At 35.3% G+C, this 19,443-nt stretch overlaps 3 protein-coding genes and 1 long non-coding RNA gene across 4 annotated transcripts; 2 read left to right on the top strand and 2 right to left on the bottom strand.

Moving 5' to 3' along the window:
• Nucleotides 1-1,686: 1,686 nt before the first annotated feature.
• On the top strand, nucleotides 1,687-5,946 carry LOC120219469 (nuclear/nucleolar GTPase 2-like). Its single transcript, XM_039216290.1, has 11 exons — nucleotides 1,687-1,975; nucleotides 2,215-2,348; nucleotides 2,471-2,600; nucleotides 2,746-2,906; nucleotides 3,229-3,330; nucleotides 3,433-3,537; nucleotides 3,864-3,992; nucleotides 4,405-4,545; nucleotides 4,660-4,760; nucleotides 5,066-5,123; nucleotides 5,253-5,946. Exons 1-11 carry the CDS (start codon nucleotides 1,744-1,746, stop codon nucleotides 5,610-5,612), a joined length of 1,653 nt encoding a protein of 550 aa, XP_039072221.1. The 5' UTR covers nucleotides 1,687-1,743; the 3' UTR covers nucleotides 5,613-5,946.
• Nucleotides 5,947-8,980: 3,034 nt separating this feature from the next.
• LOC120219468 (MLO-like protein 11) lies at nucleotides 8,981-13,454 on the top strand. The gene is made up of 15 exons (XM_039216289.1): nucleotides 8,981-9,354; nucleotides 9,476-9,533; nucleotides 9,620-9,852; nucleotides 9,928-10,044; nucleotides 10,560-10,620; nucleotides 10,788-10,882; nucleotides 11,205-11,279; nucleotides 11,404-11,489; nucleotides 11,774-11,823; nucleotides 12,043-12,083; nucleotides 12,171-12,341; nucleotides 12,481-12,516; nucleotides 12,627-12,694; nucleotides 12,780-12,840; nucleotides 13,043-13,454. The coding sequence occupies exons 1-15, from the start codon at nucleotides 9,217-9,219 to the stop codon at nucleotides 13,424-13,426; spliced, it is 1,674 nt and encodes a 557-aa protein (XP_039072220.1). The 5' UTR covers nucleotides 8,981-9,216; the 3' UTR covers nucleotides 13,427-13,454.
• Nucleotides 13,455-15,182: 1,728 nt separating this feature from the next.
• Nucleotides 15,183-18,346, bottom strand: LOC120219470. Its single transcript, XR_005525308.1, has 3 exons — nucleotides 18,337-18,346; nucleotides 18,215-18,222; nucleotides 15,183-15,471 (listed from the first exon to the last, which is right to left on the bottom strand). It is a non-coding gene; the product is annotated as an uncharacterized LOC120219470 (long non-coding RNA).
• A 26-nt stretch (nucleotides 18,347-18,372) lies between these two features.
• Nucleotides 18,373-18,899, bottom strand: LOC120219258 (putative glycine-rich cell wall structural protein 1). Its single transcript, XM_039216094.1, has 2 exons — nucleotides 18,525-18,899; nucleotides 18,373-18,429 (listed from the first exon to the last, which is right to left on the bottom strand). Exons 1-2 carry the CDS (start codon nucleotides 18,897-18,899, stop codon nucleotides 18,373-18,375), a joined length of 432 nt encoding a protein of 143 aa, XP_039072025.1.
• Between the last annotated feature and the right edge of the window lie 544 nt (nucleotides 18,900-19,443).

Genomic DNA, 19,443 nt, shown 5'->3' with positions numbered 1-19,443 from the left:
TTTTGGATTTTTCACTATCGCAACACATTTTAACTATCGCAACACATTTTTCAAAATCGCGTTGCGAATCTTACAATCGCGTTGCGAATTTGGAAACTGAGTTGAAAATTAGAGTTCGTGTTGCGATTTTGTTGGTCATTTTGGCAAATCGAAAAAAAAGTTGGTTAAAACTATATATTATAATGCATTTTCGGTCACTGAGGTTATTTTCTCTTTTTTAAATTACACATGTTTACGTATATAAAATTTATATTTAACTTCTAAATCTCTAACATAAATTATCTTTTAAATTAAACAATGTTAAAATTATAAACAAGAATTAAACATGGATAATTTAAATAATATTATATATCTAATTATACCAAATAACAAAACTTATGTATCTAATAGCACAAAAAATTGAGTATCTAATTGCAAAAAACTGAATACTACACTACACATAAATACTTAAATTAGGCACTAAAAATTACATTTACCCTTAATTAAACTAGACTTTCCCAATTTATGTTCCACGCTTTAAGTTTGTTCACAATCACAAACTTTAAAAAATATTTTAATTAAATATTAAAAGTATGAATATCATTATCAATTAAGTACTTTAACAATTACTTGTTAGTTTGGATGATAAAAGTTAGTTTAGATTTAATATTCAACATATAAATCCATTTTGGCATTTTTTAGACCTATTGTGAGTAATTTGAATTTAATTTATTAAAAAATAATCAATTCTAAATTTTAATAATAACATTTATTAAATAAATCATATCAAGAAACCATAAACGCCTTTTGTTTATCGGCCTTTTGTTTGATTAAGTTAAGAATTATCGTATAATTGCCAATTTTGATTCTATTGTGGAACAATAATCAAAATTGGTAATGATACGATAATTCTTAATTTAAAAAGTTATTTCATCCTAGGCGAAATCTTGGACGTTGTTTAAAGGACATAACGCCTCATCCCATTAAATTAGTTGGTTGTTGTCATTCATGAATAAATTTTTAATTGTTCGTGAACGTATTCAGTTATATGTTAAACGGTGATGAACCCAAAAATATTTTTAAGAGTGGACAAACATATATTAATTACATAAAAGTTTTTTATTTTTCTGTTTGAGGGTGGGCATAAATAAAATCTATGGGTGAGCACAATTAATAAAATAAATAACGAACCAATAAAATTCGGATTTCAGGATGGCGACTTGACCACCCTCAACTCTACTTGTGTTCACCACCAATATTCATGAATGTATTCAGGAAAATTTTAGTTTTAATATTAAAAAATATGTTAAATAAATATATTCGTGAACATTATAATCGAACATAATCACACATAATTTTAAATATACAAGTCTTAACATAAGTTTAAAATGTATAACAAATAAAAAGTATACATAAAAAATTTAAAAATAAACAAATCAATATAAAGAGAGGTTTATTAGTTCAAGTTAAATTTATTTATAACAAGCACAACGTAGGTTAAATTGTTCTGATTATTTTGGAGACTTAATTAATCTTGGCTCTGAAGTAGAGGGAGTTCTTGAGTATTTATACTTTTTTCTTCACTTGCCATTCTCATTAAAAACATGACCCGAAATTTAGTCCGTGATCCTGTTAACCCGACCCAATTGAAACGGATACAACTATATAAATACCTTTAACCTAGATATGTTCTTGCCACCGCTATTGCCATTTTCTACTCCACAACATTTTCTCGGCAGCCAAACCCCCAAAACATCTCGTAAAATGGCGAAGAAGAACAAGGAGAGGAAAGTAAACGTATCTGGTAAACCAAAACACTCGCTAGACGTGAACCGAAGCGATGGCAAGAACAATTCGAGAACCGCCGCCACGGTTCGCCGCCTCAAGATGTACAACACACGACCCAAACGTGACACCAAAGGGAAAATCTTGAGCAATGAGTTTCAGTCTAAAGAACTGCCAAATACACGTATCCAGCCCGATCGCCGCTGGTTTGGTAAGCTTAAAAAAATAACCTTTTTACTGGTTTAAATTAGACCCCATTTAGCTGTTAATGTCCGTGTTATTTGTTTCTAGAACTTGGAAATATGCACAGTTTATGTCTTTGAATAAATGCAATTTGTGTGTATAGCGTTTGTTCACTTTTATCAAATAAAGCGAATTTCGTTTACTAAGCTTGAATTATGTTTGCTGTTTTAAGTTTTACACAGTGCCATTATACCTTTGTTTTTTCAGGGAATACCAGAGTTGTGAATCAAAAAGAGTTAGAATTTTTTCGAGAAGAGCTCCAAAGCCGGATGTCAAGCAATTACAATGTAATTTTGAAGGAGAAGAAACTACCTTTATCTCTCTTGAAGGACAATGCAAAGGTATGAATTCTTTGGAAGTGAATCCTACTGGAATTTGGATTTTGGAAATTGCTTTGCCATTTGAGTTAAAAACTATACCTCTAATTTTGTTGTATTTATTATTACAATGAATGTTTATGAAGCAAGCTAGAGCTCATCTTCTAGACACAGAACCATTTGAGGATGCATTTGGACCTAAGAGAAAGAGGAGGCGCCCAAAGCTCCTAGCTGTAGATTATGAATCTTTAGTTAAGAAAGCAGATGGTTCTCAAGGTAAATTATTAGTATTGCTATTATTAGTTTTTATTTAGGGAACATGAGTCTGACCTTAGTATAAGCTGTTTTTCTCCCAACTTCTATAGAACACAATATTGAAAGCTTCTATATGTATTTCACATTTTGGTTTATCAAACTGCAGATGCATTTGAGCAGAAGTATGGTGCCTCTACTTCCACAGAAGAAGGTGAGGTAGATGGATTCCGTGACCTTGTTCGACACAATATGTTTGAGAAGGGTCAAAGCAAACGTATATGGGGTGAACTGTACAAAGTAATAGACTCATCAGATGTTGTTGTCCAGGTCAGTTTATGTCCATCATCTATTCATTAGTATTTGATCTATGAAGTAAAGAACAATTATTTAACCCGCCTTGCCCAATTTTTGATAAATTTTTGTATCTCATTATTGTTTTCTGTTCCTTCTTGCTACTTCTGTTTAATTGAATGGAGCAGGTCAAACAATTTTAAAATAGACCTGAACATAAATATATGTTCCTTTCAAACTTCAAATGTGTATTTGTTAGACAATGCATAACTCCTGTGCCCTACATATAAGAGGAAACAACAGTAAACTAGAAATTCATGCCATTGTTTTTGTTTCTAATTTTCTTTTTGCATTACAGGTTTTGGATGCCAGGGACCCACAAGGTACAAGATGTCGCCATTTAGAGAGGCATTTGAAAGAGCATTGCACGCACAAACACATGATTCTTCTGTTAAACAAGGTTAGTTGAATTTTCATGTGATTGTTATTGTTGCTATTATTATTCTACTCCATGATGTTTTGTGTAAAGCTGCTTTTAAACTCTGGTAATACCTATTTTTAGTGTGATCTGATTCCTGCTTGGGCTACAAAAGGGTGGCTTAGAGTTCTATCCAGAGAATACCCAACCCTAGCATTTCATGCAAGTGTTAACAAGTCTTTTGGAAAGGTAATATCTAATTCAGTTTATGATGCTGTTGGATTTAAAATTTTAGTAGATAAAGTGTTCACACCTTCATGCCCTTCGGTTCCATATTTAGAGGTTATAGTACATTGTGATGCTAATTTGTTAGATTGGCCACCCTCCATCATGTCTGGTATTGGATGCCTTAAATCTTTAATCAGGACATAAAATTCACTTACCTTCTGATATCTTACAATCTATTGTATTTGCAACATCTTTGGTTTTACTATTTTTAGTATATTTTGGTGGACTATGTGTTTATTCTTTTTTAGATTTTTGTTTTGGAATTTCAATAAAATTTTATTTCGTAGGGGTCTCTTTTATCAGTGCTAAGACAATTTGCCCGCTTAAAAAGTGACAAGCAAGCAATATCTGTTGGATTTGTTGGGTATCCAAATGTTGGCAAGTCTTCAGTTATCAACACACTCCGCACAAAAAATGTAAAGTTTCTGATCTCCTTTTTCGTTCTTTATTTCATCCGCTTGTACTTTATACTCTTCTAATTCAGTATTATGGTAATATTAAAAGGTATTTTACTTATGTGTTCTTATGCATACGCCTATTTTAGATACCTTATTTTCTGATATATACCTGACCTCTTACTGTCACCTGCCCCCTTTCGTAACCTATAATGATTATCATGTGTCCTATTTTGGTACATTGAGAACCTTGTGTACTTGTAGGCATTCATAAAACATTTTTTCTTTTTGGTACTCTCATAGGAAGGATGGTTTGTAATGTGGTTCAAGGGTGTAAACAATGTTCTATATTTGGTCAATTCATATATATATATATATATATATAGGGTGCTTTAGTTCTGCTCTGTAATCTGTTTTATTCAATTTTCTGAAGGTTTGCAAGGTTGCTCCGATCCCAGGGGAGACTAAGGTGTGGCAGTATATAACACTCACTAAAAGGATTTACTTGATTGACTGCCCTGGGGTTGTTTACCAGAACAGTGACTCAGAAACAGATATCGTGCTGAAGGGAGTGGTATGTTCTATATGTCTAAATGTAGTCGATTTTTGGACTTTCATTTGCATTCAATGTTTTCTGGTGTATTCTTATGCATTATATTTAAGGATCAAGCTCTCTTGGTTTTGCTAGGTACGGGTTACGAACCTAGAAGATGCTGCTGAGCACATTGGAGAAGTTTTAAAGCGTGTGAAAAAAGAGCACTTGAAACGAGCATACAAGATAAAGGAATGGTGAGCTACTTTGTGGCTATTGTCTCCATTGATCCTTCAGATTGATCCCATTTTTGTTTGTTCTATTTTATCGTAGTTTTATTATTACACACAGTGAAAATAAGGAAGTTTTATTAGTTAACTTCTTGATCCATCTTTTTTCTTTTACCTGGGTGTGTGCAAAGCCTTTTAAGAGTAAGGTGGTTTCCCCTGGGGCCATTTACATTTAATGCTGTGCCCATTTGTTACTCTTAAATGATATAATCATACAATAACAATGAAAGAGGACCAGTTCATTTATTATATTTATTATTTGCTATTGTTAGGGAAGATGAAAATGATTTCTTAGTCCAGCTGTGCCAGTCAACTGGCAAACTTTTGAAGGTATGTTGTAGTCTTAAGTTTCAAGCCTCTTTTTAGTGCCAACTGTAACATGCAAAGCGAAACTAAATTTCGTTCAGAGAAGTGTTAATATTTAAGTGATTGTGTTTTCCATAAATGGCTCGTGTCTAGGGTGGAGAACCTGATTTGACGACTGGAGCGAAAATGATTCTTCATGACTGGCAGAGAGGTAGAATACCCTTCTTTGTTCCTCCTCCAAAACAAGAAACTGATGATTCTTCAGAGGAACCCACTGTGCATGGGATAGACAAGGATGCTGTGGCTAATAATAATCAGGCTGATGCTGCGCTTAAAGCCATTGCGAATGTAATGTTGTTCCAGCAGCAGAAAAACGTGCCCGTTAAGACGGATCTGTTCAGTGACAATGAACTCACTGGTGAGGCAACCAACGTGGTCTCTGATGGTGAAATGGTTGGTGAAGTTGAAGTCTCTGATGATGAGGTTGGAGCCATTAGCTCAGATGAAGAATGAACCTTTTGTTTTGGGAAGAAATCAAAGGCTCATGTTTTGGTAGTTATGGTTGTAATTCAAGTGGAACGTGTTCATAATTTGAAAGATTTTTTGACTGAATTCAATTCAATTTTCTGTTTCTCTTGTAATTCAAGAATTTAAAAAAGAGATATTTCTGAATATTGATTATGATATATGATTAATTTGTTTTATCTCGATAAAGAGTATGTACTCCCCGCTTCACCTTGGCATTGGGACAGGATGTCCTTTGTTGCTACCAAGGTGAATGCATATGAACTTGTTAACGGACTCTACGTTACCTAGGAGTAAATGACTGTGTTTGTGTTTTTGTGTGTATTTATGAACATGCTAATTCGTTTAAGGTTTGTGAACATATTTGTTGTTTGTTGCACATCCTATTGGTCCTTAAACTTTTTAGATTACAGTTTGAATTTTAAAGTTGTTCAATTTAGTTCCAATCTTCATCAATATCAAAAATGTGAAAACAAAGGATAAATGAGTTGATAAATAAATTGATAAACTAATTTTCAAACGAGTTTATTCATGAATATAGACGAATTAAATACATTCTTGTTTGTATTTATTCAATGAACATAAGAAAATTGTTCTTAATTGTTTAATTAACTTAATAAATGAACTCAAACAATTGCTATACAGATAGTCCATAAACAATTCATTTAACGTTACGTTGATTTATACCCTAAACACTATCACAAGGTGAAGAGGATTTACGCCTTGCTCACTGGAGCGGTTTATCGAAGTTGATGCTTCGTCCAAAATTTCGTTTCTTCTTTGGGAATGCTTCCACGAGGACGAGGGCTATGTATATCGGTGTATGGCTCTCATTTCAAAATTTTCATATCTTTACCCCTAAATTCAACGAAGTTTTTATTGTTTAAGTCCAAAGAAATTTAACAAAAAATAAATTATTTTTAATGTTTATTTCACATGACGACATTTTATTAGATCATATTATGTTTTTTTAATGAAAAAATGTAAGAAGTGAGACAAACTAACCGGAATAAAGTAAAAATGTTAAAAGTGAGAATCTCATTACTGTATAGAGCAAAAACATGTGTTAAAGCCTTGTTTTATATTCAATTATTTTTCAACAAAATTTTTTTATTGTCTTTATAGAACACTACATAGCCTTTAGATTTATCCATACATTACAAGTCCTTAATTGGATTAGAGTGCACGTTTAGGGGAATCAACACCATCCTTTGACTAATTCCTCTCTCTGGCATTATTTTTGGATTTTTGAATGATTTGATTGAATGCTGATTCAATCTTAGGGGAACAAGTTCTTCCTCTTGGATAAAGCTTGTCCCTCACAACCTCTGGATCTATAATTCCCTCCTCTGCCATTTTCGTGAATGTACTTATGAGGACCGTGTCAAAGATTTCTTCTTTCTGTTCAGGGGTAAGCAATAATGTTGCCATCCCCTCCAATTCCCCACTTACCAAGGCTTCTCGGATCTCTTCATTAAGCCTGCTTTCTCGTTCAAGAGGAAGTCCTCGATCAGCCAATGACGACCCCAACTCACCCACACTATCAGTAACGTCTCCTGCAGGGTTGGACTCGCTTGTCTTGAAGTCCTGGATCTGTATGTCACGTCCTACCACGAATTGGATTGAGAGAACCAGGACGAACGGGAATACAACCAGAACAATCTTGCCCATCTCTTTTCTTTCAAAATCTTAAAAATTAGAAAACAACCTTTTTTTTCTCGAAGAACACTTGAAGATAAAAATGAGATGAAATTTAAAGAGTTCAAGACGATTGTTTGCGATCAATTCAAGGACTTGCTGGGCAGTCTAATTCTCAATGACCATACACATCTAGAGCGTCTTTCAAGGGGAACCAAAGTTATAAATAGTACACTTATTTTAGAAATCCACTCTATACCAAATTTTGAAATTTGGTTAAGGTTGATAAAATATAAATATTTTCCCGTAAATTCTTACAATAAGCATGCCTTCACCACTCCATGTTAAGTGATTAACAACATATAATACATATTTTATATTATAGGTAATGCCATATATATAAAAAGAGAACTCGGTCTATAAATAATTTGGGAAGTATGAGGGCATTTAAACTATTGTTGCTAATTTAATTATTAATTTTTAATGAACTATATTTTAAAATGTAGTTAATGTGGATATTCAAATGAATACCTTTAATTATTAAATATTATAAATCAGGTATTGTTTTTTAAAAATTATAAATTTTGAATATATACCATAAAATAGAGGTGAAAAAATTAACGAAATTTAGAAAACTAAAGTTATTTAATTGCAGTAGTTGCATAGATTCTTTAGCATCTGGCAGCTAATGTAGTTACTATTAAAGTCTAACACGACGGCGTAGAGGCATTGTCATCTCTCATACTATATAAATAATTTGATATTTTTATTGGTGAAATAAGAAAGTACGTCACACTACAGACATCAGAGTAGAGGGAATCTCTCTTTTTCTCCGAATGCTATGGCATGCAGAATCCAAAAACTTTATTTTCCATTGTTAAAAGAAAGTGCTTTTTTTCATAATAATATAAAAAGAAAATAAGAAAAAAAATGATTTTTTGAGGTAATAAGATAATATTATATGTAATTATATCTCAGCTGGTGTAGGTCCATGTGCATCAGCACTATCTTTTGCCTACTCTTAAATTTTTCTCATTTTCACTTAGTGCATTTCAAGCTCACGGAAAATCTGTTATTCTTTCTTGTATTCACTAGAAAAGACGATTAATATATCAGCGGGATTCATTTCCTCTATCTTTTCCCTTAATTATTTATCTTTTGAGTGGCAAAATTTGAACTTTTATTACAGAAAAAGAGTTAAAACTTCTCACAGAAAAGAAGCTTTGAATATTTGAGAGGGAAACAGTTGTTGAACATTAACTGTGCCTTTAAAGTTCCTGCTTTTCCGGGTTTATAAGGGTAGTTTTAATGCTTTAGTGTGCACAACTACCTGGATTAGACTCTATTCCAGCATAAAGGAAAAGCCGATGAAACGTCACTTACGCGTTCTTTTGGCGTTTTCTCAGACTCAAAATTCAAAACAAGCTTGAGAAGAAAAAAAAGAGGAAAAGGAAAAGGGGAAAGAAAACCTTTCGTTTAGTGCACTTTTGTTATTTTAAGTTGAAATGAGAAGCACCCTGTTCTTCTCTCTGGCTTTTTCCTTGGTTCTTGATTCAAGTATTGAAGCTTTGGTGGTGGCATAGATTTGAAGACTAGGACAAGTTTGTTTTTGTTCTTGAAGTTAAAGATCATAGGCTTTTGTCTTTATGCTAATGTGATTTTTGTTTTGAAGATTTTCAAACTGTTCATATGCAGCAGTTTAAGAGTGTGTTGAAGTAATTGTGTTGAATAAGTTTGAAGACTAGGAAAAATTTGTCTTTATTTTGAAGTTAAAGGTCATAGATTGTTGTCTTAGTACTAACGTGATGCAAGGTTAGTTTCTAAGGTGAGTTTTAACAGAAGAAGTTTGTTTCCCAAGATTTCGTGGGATAAAATTTTAAGACAGGAAAATTGTGTGTCCTGTTCTTCAAGTTCGAAAGAAAGGCTTTATAGAGCTGTCAATAGGGTTATTTAAATGGTGGAAGGAAGTGTGGAGAACGATGAAGAAATACGAGCACTGGCATTAACGCCGACATGGTCTGTTGCTACTGTGCTGACCATCTTTGTCGTGGTTTCTTTGATAGTGGAGCGCTCGATTCATCGCCTGAGCAATGTCGGTACCTATGTCTGTTTATACCTGCAATCACTAAATTTGGACAATGAAACTATGTTCCGTATGTGTTCTTCAAATTGCAATGATAACATTTTATGAATTTCCTACTGTTATGTTTCAGTGGTTAAGGAAAACTAATAGAAAGCCTCTGCTCGCGGCTGTTGAGAAGATGAAAGAAGGTATTTTCGATTCCGAATATTTCGATATGTAATTGCTACCTAATGAGACTCATGAAAATGTTATTTACTAACTTTGTTTTCTTCAGAGTTAATGTTGCTTGGATTCATATCGCTCCTTCTCACAGCAACCTCGAGAACCATAGCAAATATTTGCATTCCATCAAAGTTCTATGATAGTACATTTGCACCATGCACCAGGTCCGATATTGATAAAGAACTCGAAGAGGAGTCGTCCGAGGAACGTAAGCTTTTGATGGCTTCCGGCTTTCACTTGTTTAGAAGAATGTTGCATGGCGTGAGTCGAAATACCTGCACACAGGTATTGCACTAATCCATATAGAAATACTTTTTATGCTCATGATCTTTCATCTTAAATAAACTCTCTGCTCTGCAGGGTCACGAGCCATTTGTGTCCTATGAAGGTCTCGAGCAGTTGCATCGTTTCATCTTTGTCATGGCAATCACACATGTATCGTACAGTTGCTTAACAATGCTACTTGCTATTGTGAAGGTCGGTCTTCTGGTTGCATAAAATTTTGCAAATGTTGATCTTGCTGTCTGTTTTTAGAGTAACTTGATAGGTTCTTCTGAATTTCGATACTCGGCATTGTTCTTTCTTGCTAGAATACTTTGCATTTTCAATGCAAAACCTCTTATTCCAAGTATCCAAATAACTGCAATAAGGGAAAACCAGGGTGCATATTGGTTTTGTTATAGACAATGGATCTGAGACAACCTTTCCCACCATATTTTTGCAGAGTATTTAGCAAATATGGGCCATGATACTCCCTGCTAGGGTTGAATTCGTCATTTTAGAAGTAGCCGATTGATAACGCTAAATACGAATGGTGACTTAATGCCAAAGATGCTAACATAAATGGTAAAAAGTCTTAAGCAGGCTAACTCCCAGATGATTTATTGTTGTTCAAAACAATAATAAGTATTCAGAAATGTTTTTATTTGTGATGAAAGCATGAAGTAATGCTTCTAAGATGCTGTTATTTGCTTATTGTAACTATTTGGTAGATTCATAGTTGGAGATCATGGGAGGATGAAGCTCATAAGGACCTACATGATTCATTAAACGGTAACTCCGAACATCATCTCTTTGTATGTTCAGATAATAACATTCCTTTAAGTTGATTATCGTTTTCTGATAGGGAACTCATGCTTTAACATGTGATCAATTTTGGTCAAAGATTTTATCAAAATTTTGTTAGATATTATATGATCACTGGAATTCACTTGATACAGCGAAGGCAAGAGAGTCGATATTGCGAAGGCAAACAACTTTCGTCAATATCCACACTTTGAATCCATTGACCAAAAATAGTCTTCTTATCTGGGTGGTAGGTACAAGACATCTCTTTGTTCACTGGGGGATTTCATTCATCTATTCGTTGTGAATTCGTTTTAGTTCATTATTATATGCTTAACAACCCCGGAGTTCTTTTGTGCTATGCACAACTTATGGCATTCTTCTCTATAGGATTTATAACTTATCACGGAAAGGACATATAATGAACTGGAAGGGACAACAAGAGGGATTTATCCTAGTCAAATTCATTCTCATTGCAAGCTAAAAGAAGATTGAATTGTTCGAAGTTGCTTTAAGCATGATATGATAGTTTTAAGTTTTTTTCCTGGTGTATTCTTATGTTCTACTTGCAGAGATGTTTCTTTTGGCAATTCGGGTGTTCAGTGGATCGTGCTGACTATCTGACTCTCCGCAAGGGCTTTATAATAGTACATTTTCTTCGGAATCTTACTTGTTGAAATATTCGTATGAGAAGATACATTAAACTAAATCATATGCGCAATCAATTACTATGATTCGTCTATACCTTTTTGTTTTTCCTAATGATGGCAGAATCACAACCTGATGTTGAAGTACGATTTTCACAGCTATATGATTCGTTCTATGGAGGAGGAATTTCAAAGGATAGTTGGAGTTAGGCAAGTAAATATCTTCATATAACGCTTTCATATTGTTTCCAGATCATTCGTTTACTATTATCTTATATTTTCTATTGACGTGTTCATGAGGCAATATATGAACTATAATGATATATATACATTTCCTGCTATTGCTTCACGAACGATCTGGTTTATTGAAGGTGACTATTAACTTAAATTTACTAGCTTAGTCATGTCTATTAACTGATTGTTTGGGTTTATGCTCTGCCTTAAGATCTTAGGATTGCAGATTGCTGAAGTTCTGTTTGTTTGATATCGTGCAGTGGTCCACTTTGGGGATTCGTTGTCGCATTCATGCTGTTCAACATTAAAGGTATTCTGCAATGTATATCGAGATCGAATTATTATGCCTATCGTGCGCTTGGCTATACTTTTACCTTAAGAATGATTCCAAGATTGTTACCTCTCTAGTGAAGCATTTTGCTGGTTGTTTAAAGCACAATCTGAACTTTTCGAATAGTTGGGTACATATTATAGGCAGTTCTGCCAATTCAGTAAATCGACGACTCACCGGCTTTTTTTCTTCTTACAGGATCTAATCTGTATTTCTGGATAGCAATCATTCCCATCACGGTAAGTCTTTTGTCGTAAGAATATTCGTTGATGGCCTTCTAATCTTTCATGTCATTCTGATTTATATGTTCATAACTACATATGCAGCTTGTTCTGCTTGTGGGTGCAAAGCTACAGCATGTCATCGCTACGTTGGCACTCGAGAATGCCAGCATAATTGGTTGTTTTAACAGGACAAAGCTGAGGCCTCGAGATGAACTTTTCTGGTTTAAGAAGCCAGAATGGTTGCTTTCCCTTATCCATTTCATTCTATTTCAGGTTGTTGTTTACAGCAATTCAGTCCAAGGGAAGATTTTTTGTACATTTCATGTTCCAATTGCCTGTCGAAAGAGAAATAAAAAACTTATTTACGGCTTCCATTTCATGGAACTTATGTTCTAGTCTCATTTCTCTGCAGAACGCATTCGAACTGGCTTCATTCTTTTGGTTCTGGGTACTTTCTCTTCTCCTGGGGAGTTTTGTTGATATATTTTGAAACCAATTGAGTGCTCATTGTAATTTCAGTCTCATGGCACGTTAGTTACTATGTCGATATCTTTGCAGTGGCAGTTCGGCTATAATTCGTGCTTCATCCGAAACCATAGGCTTGTTTACATACGACTTGTTTTGGGGTACGGGTTTGTTATAGCTCGTCCCAATTTTATATTTCTAGTTTCATCGATTATAGGTCCTTAAATTATCTTCCTCGTCTCATAGGTTTATCGGACAATTCATCTGTAGCTACATCACCCTGCCGCTCTATGCTCTTGTCACTCAGGTATTGTAATTATTCATTAACATCCTTTTCAGTTGCTGTACTTCGTAATGATTATCGATGTCTGCTGATTCTTCGAACTTCAGATTCGAGTTACATTTTCCGAACCTTAACCCGAAACATGTCATGTTCAGCATTTGCTTACCTCTAAAGGTGTTATATGTTTGTGCCTTTGATCTCATTTACAAATGGTTTTCCTTTTCAGATGGGAACAAACTATAAGGCAGCCCTGATTCCAGAAAGGATAAGGGAGACGATCCACGGATGGGGTAAGGCGGCAAGGAGAAAGAGGAGGCATGGACGTTTCACGGATGATTCAACTATACATACCGAGACAAGCACGGTTCTGTCGCTCGAGGAAGACGATCACCGGTTGATTGATGTTCATGAAGCCAGTGATGGTACATACACTGAGATAGAGTTGCAACCACGGCCTGATGCTCCATCCGGTCCGGGCCCGGTCAAAACTTCGAGCAGGGTTGGTATGCCTATAGTTAGAACATCTACTTCTATTTCTGCATCGACGATATCTAGGCTTCAACACGAAGATTTTCAAAGATCGTCCTCCATGCCTGTTACAAGAAAATGAAAAAAAAAACAAAACAAAAAGAGCAATTATGTACAAAATAATTTGGAAGGAACTACTTAATGGAACACTTCTAATCTGGTCTAACAGTTACATACATGATTTATTAGTGTTAATTGTGTTAATCTTTTGTCCAAGTTTATTTTGTGTATATTATTTTTGTCCAAACTTCGCAAATATCAAATGGACCTTCAATCTTGGATATTAAAAGTTAGATGAGACCTTGCATTGTGTATATTTAAGTCATCGTATTTATGATATCATTTGGACATAAATCAAAAATAAACTTTTAAGTAACTTTAAGATATCGTTAAAAAAAATTATCAAAAAGACTCCTTTATTTTTATTATCCTGTTGATATTGATTCAACAAGGTTTGATTGTAGACCTAGAAACATCATTACTTTTGTATATTAGAGAACATTATGTGGTAGTTAGGGTTGAGTAACTGTACTAATAGTCTTTGACATCTCTTTGTCAGCTTCAGTCACATAGTTTCCATGGCAATTGCGTAGATTACATCCAGGAGTTGTAGTTCCTGAACCATATCCCACGCCAATTCCCGATCCAACTCCAGTGTTTCCTGATCTAATTCCAATTCCGGTCCCAACTTCACCCCCTGGTGCACCAAACTCATTGTTCCCGCCTGACCCAATTTCAGTACCATATCCAACGTTGTTTCAAGATTGACCCCCCGACTGACCAACTCCATGTCCAATTTTCCAACGCCATATCCAATGCCCTTTCCATTTCCAATGCCATATCCAATGTTGTTTCCTGATTGGCCTCCCGATTGTCCAATGCCGTACCCAACACCTTCTCCATCTCCATTGCCAATTCTAATTCAATACCCAACGTCTTTTCCTGATTAGCCTCCCGATTGTCCAACACCGTACCCAACACCAACACCTTCTCCATCTCCATTGCCAATTCCAATACCATATCCAACACAATTTCCTGACTGACCTCCCAATTGTCCAACACCGTACCTAACGCCTTCTCCATCTCCATTGCCAATTCCAATACCATATCCAATGTTGTTTTCTGATTGACCCCAGATTGTCCAACACCATACCCAATACTATTTCTTAATTGACCCCCTAATTGCCCAACACCATACCCAATACTATTTCTTGATTGACCTCCCGATTGTCCGACACCATACCCAACACCTTCTCCATCTCCATTGCCAATTCCATTACCATATCTAATGTTGTTTCCTAATTGACCCCCCCGATTGTCCAACACCATACCCAATACTATTTCCTGATTGACCTCCGGATTGTCCAACACCATATCCGATACCCTTTCCATTTCCATTGCCAATCCCAATATCGTATCCGTATGAGTATCCAACGTCGTTTCCTGTTGACCCTCCTGATTGTCCAATGCCATACCCGATGCCATATCCATTTCCATTTCCAACGTCATATCCCATGTTATTTCCTGATTGACCCCCCAATTGTCCAATGCCATAACCTATACCCATATCATTTATTGGATTTTTTTAAAAAAAAAAAATTTCTTGTATTCAAACTCTTCTTAATGGATCCGAAGATTTTGTGTTCTAGTGATCTGCTTTGTATTTATGAGGAAACTCCTGCTTGTCTTAAAACTCTGGTTTCCTTTGTTGACCAAAAAAGAAAAAGAATTCCATACTTATTCTCATACCCTTTAGAGTATTACATAGAATTCGTATTCACAGGAGTTTCTAACAGTTCCAAGACAAGAAAAGAAAATAAAAAGGATGGATGACACGGCATCATCTCTTTAGCATTCTATTTAGAACATTGTTCATCCATCTAAGATTTTCAGCCATCGAAGCTTGATAACAAACTAGTTTTTACCACATGAGAAAACATCCCTTCGATCCAAAATATTGAGGAAGCTCTTTAACAAGTTGTTCAAAGGTAGTTTATGAACATTTGAGGATGCTGACGTTCAATGCTTACGCACCACCACCACATTCGGATTCCGTGGCCTTCAAACTTTCGGCCATCATTCGGTACCTGTTCTGCTGCTGTCTTTCTACAGCAACCATATGCAAGCCTACACGATAAATCATTGTGAAACCACCAGCATGAGCCACGAAAGAAGATAAAGTTTATGATCTCAGAGTAACTTATGTCATGCGATTTGCGCCAAGTTAAAGGTCAAGAATGCATACCGATTGCACATGCCCACAGAATCCTCATAGACCACTTATCTCATATAACTCCTCGGGCTCCCATAGCTGCAAAGACCAATTAAACTAATTAACATAACATCAATCTACTTACCATATATTATTGCTTGCCAACCAAGTCTAATGCATAGCGAAGATTCAGAGAGGCTATATAGTGCAGGCTTGTTTAAAACTTTACAGTTAAACTCTTCCCTTGCTCTCTCTTTCTACCAAATTCATCAGCCACAATAATCCGTGCAATCCAACGAAATCAGTAACTTTCTTACAAGCTACCACTTGATTGATGGCAGACATTTGGTATGAATCCATGAAAATTGCTGGATTCAAAAATAAAAAAGAAACTAGAAAAGCAGCGATTTCAGAAAACCATTTTCTGAATAGTTTATATCCCTTTCATATGTAGAATGCTAGAGAAATCATATTCCCATGATAAAATGCCTTTTCTCTAACAGAACAACACTGCACTTCGAATTGTTCTTGAATCGGTATGAAATCCAGATACACGGAAGAGAGAAAGAAATCATGAAAAGGATGACAAGCCAAATGAATTGAATGAATCAAACTGTAAGCTAGGCCTGTATATATAGAGCATCAACAGGCGCTTAGGTTCCCCCTCAGAGAAGTCACAACCTTCATAGAAAGGTTACCAAATGGTTCAAACCATTCGGATTGAAAAGAAACTTTATAACAAATTTGAAATGTAGAGAACCATAGACAGCTACTTCTGAACCACTAGAAGCTCCTACACGGAGTTTAATTTCATACTATGCCTTTGACACGACGTCTCTTCAATCACATAATTTGATGATAGAACCAACCGAACTTGTTCGCATTGAAATCACCATAAATGAAGCTTTGATATGTAGTTCATGATACAGAATCAATTAAACTGTATGCTGAATATGGAAGAGGACATATGAACTTTGAATTAACCCTAATTTTATACGACCCATGAGGCTATGATTTCCTTGGTCTAAATTTACAGCTCTTTTGTCTTTGGTAAAATTCTACTTTCAGGAACTGACTAATTTCAATCATTCTCTTTTTCTTCCCGTGTCACCGAGAAAGGAAAATTCAAAGATATGGAATTTAAACTTACAATTAAAATCATAGTTTCAACAAGTTACTAATCAAATATTTTTAAGGAGCAGTTTCGGATTAGAGAATGAAGCAAAACCCAAGTTCAAACAACATTTATACTGAAAAACGAGTAAGCTATCAAACGAAACAGAGAAAGAAACCATCAAATACTGTAAATAAAGAGGGAAAAGATATTACCTTTGAAGAAGCAAATAAAAAAAATAACTTTTTTTTTCTTGTTAGTCTTAGAAAAACTTAATTTTATTGAAAAAGTTATTTTATTAAAAGAACTTAGTTTTATATGTATCTTTCTCTTATTTACCCCACTTTACTCTCTTATTTCTCTCTTTCAAATCTTACTTTCATTTCTTCTTATCTTTTAAGTGCATTGACTTTTCATTTCTCTTTCGCTTACATTTCCATCTTCACTTTCAATCCTCCTCGATTCCTTACAACATAAACATGGTCTGCCTTGAAAGTCACACACATATTGTGAATCAATATAACAAATAATAACATTTAAACGAAGGTTAGTATGTTACGTGGAGAACTCTGACTAATGACAGGCAAGTCCATTTCCAGTCCAACATGTTCGAAAAGTTTAAAGCCATCCATGTCGGGCATGTTAACTCACTGTTTACAATGTCGTAACCGCCCTTCCTTTCATGAAGCAAGTTCAGAGCGTCTCGTGCAAGGCCACATGTAGTGATTCAAATAAAATTGAGTTATAAAATATGACTCGTCAAATCATCAAAATGCTACTTTACTCATCAAATGCTCATCCCTAACTGTAAATGTATCTAAATTGTAGGTCTATCTCTGCTACTTTACTTCTTGCAATAGGGCCTCTCGGAAGAGTTCGGTCGAAATCTGGACTTGAACCTATGATGCTCGTATCACAGATGCCACAAATTAACCAGTGTTGATTTCATGGGTTGGATCCTGTTCGAGATAAAAAAAAGTTGGATACTGATCTCAATTCCGTCGACATATACCAAGTGAAACAATCTCTAATTGAATACCATTTTGTGTATATATTTCTTGACCAAATCCTTGAAAATATTAGTTGAAACTTCAATCTTAGATGTGTAATTCAATCCTTAGATATTGAAAGTTCGATGAAACCTTACATTCCATGTATTCAAGTTTTAACTATGTTTATAACATAATATATCTTGTTATATAGATCTTAATATGTTCATATATTTGTGTTTTTATTATGCCCAAATTACGACATTAATCAAAACAAGCTTCTAAATAATTTTAAGATGTCATTAAAAGAAGTTTTCAAAGAGAATCTTGATTATTATTATCTTATTCATATAATTCAACAAGGTTTGATTGTAAACCACATAAACATCATTACTTTGGTATATTAGAGAACACTATATGATAGCTAGGGCTAAGTAATTGTTTTAGTAGTCTTTGGCATCTCTTTGGCAGCTTCAGTTGTGGATTGTACAGAATTTCCATTACAATTGCCTTGATTACATCCGGGAGTTACACCACCTGAACCATATCCCACACCAACTCCACTTTGTCCTGATCCAATCCAACTCCAGTCCCAACTCCACCCCCAGGTCCACCACACCCGTTGTTCCCACTTGACCCAATTCCAACACCATATCCAACATTGTTTCTTGATTGACCTCCTGATTGTCCAACACCGTACCCAATACCATTTCCTAACTGTCCCCATGATTGTCCAACACCATATCCAATACCATTTCCTGACTGTCCCCCTGATTGCCCAACACCGTACCCAATACCATTTCTTAACTGTCCCCATGATTGTCCAACACCATTTCCTGATCCCACTGATTGCCCAACACCGTACCCAATACATTCCTGACTGTCCCCATGATTGTCCAACACCATATCCAATACCATTTCCTGATTGTCCCCATGATTGCCCAACACCATATCCAATACTATTTCCTGACTGACCCCCTGATTGTCCAATGCCGTACCCAATACCATTTCCTGACTGTCCCCATGATTGCCCAATGTCGTACCCAATACCATTTCCTAATTGTCCGTTGCCATACCCAATACCTTCTCCTAATTGTCCCCCTGCTTGTCCAATGCCATACCCAATACCTTCTCCTGATTGTCCAACGCCATATCGAACACCATTTCCATTGCCAATTCCAACGCCATAACCAATGCCAAGTTTTTCATCATTAGGGCTCTTCATTGGTTCATGGACCATGTTTTTGTAGACATGGTCGGCTTGGTCCAATAGGAACCTATTAGCCGAACTCAAGCCCAAGCATAAACAAATTGAGAGAATCATGCACGTCAACTTTAGTACTGAGGTTAAAGAGGCCATTTTACTGGTTTTCTACCCTTCTTCATGTGATTCAAAGGGTATCATATCATTGCTTTATAGTGTTGAAAATGGCAGTGAAAGAGAAGATTCGGGAGAGTGCAATGCAGAAAATGCCCCATTGCATTTGGTTGGTGTTTTGTTCTTCTTTCTGGGTCATGGACCATACATGAGTAGCCGTTATGTGCTTAATTTGCTGCAACATGCACCAGTCGTTCATTATTCTCCAAACAAAACATAAACGAAACGAAACAAAAAGAAAAGCACCCTTTCATGTGACTTATGCCTTCTCAACCACCCTCTCACGTGCTTCATCAGCTCCTGAACTTAATGAATTAAGTTGGATAATTAGTTTAAACGCTTAATTAGCTGGAAACAATTTGTTATTTTCACTTCAGGGTCATGGAAATAAAACTTGGCCTAACTA

The sequence above is a fragment of the Hibiscus syriacus genome, unplaced genomic scaffold, assembly GCF_006381635.1.
Source record: "Hibiscus syriacus cultivar Baekdansim isolate YM2019G1 unplaced genomic scaffold, ASM638163v2 tig00110206_pilon, whole genome shotgun sequence".
In the NCBI taxonomy this organism is placed as follows: Eukaryota; Viridiplantae; Streptophyta; class Magnoliopsida; order Malvales; family Malvaceae; genus Hibiscus; species Hibiscus syriacus.
This window is presented reverse-complemented; position numbering and strand designations above follow the sequence as displayed.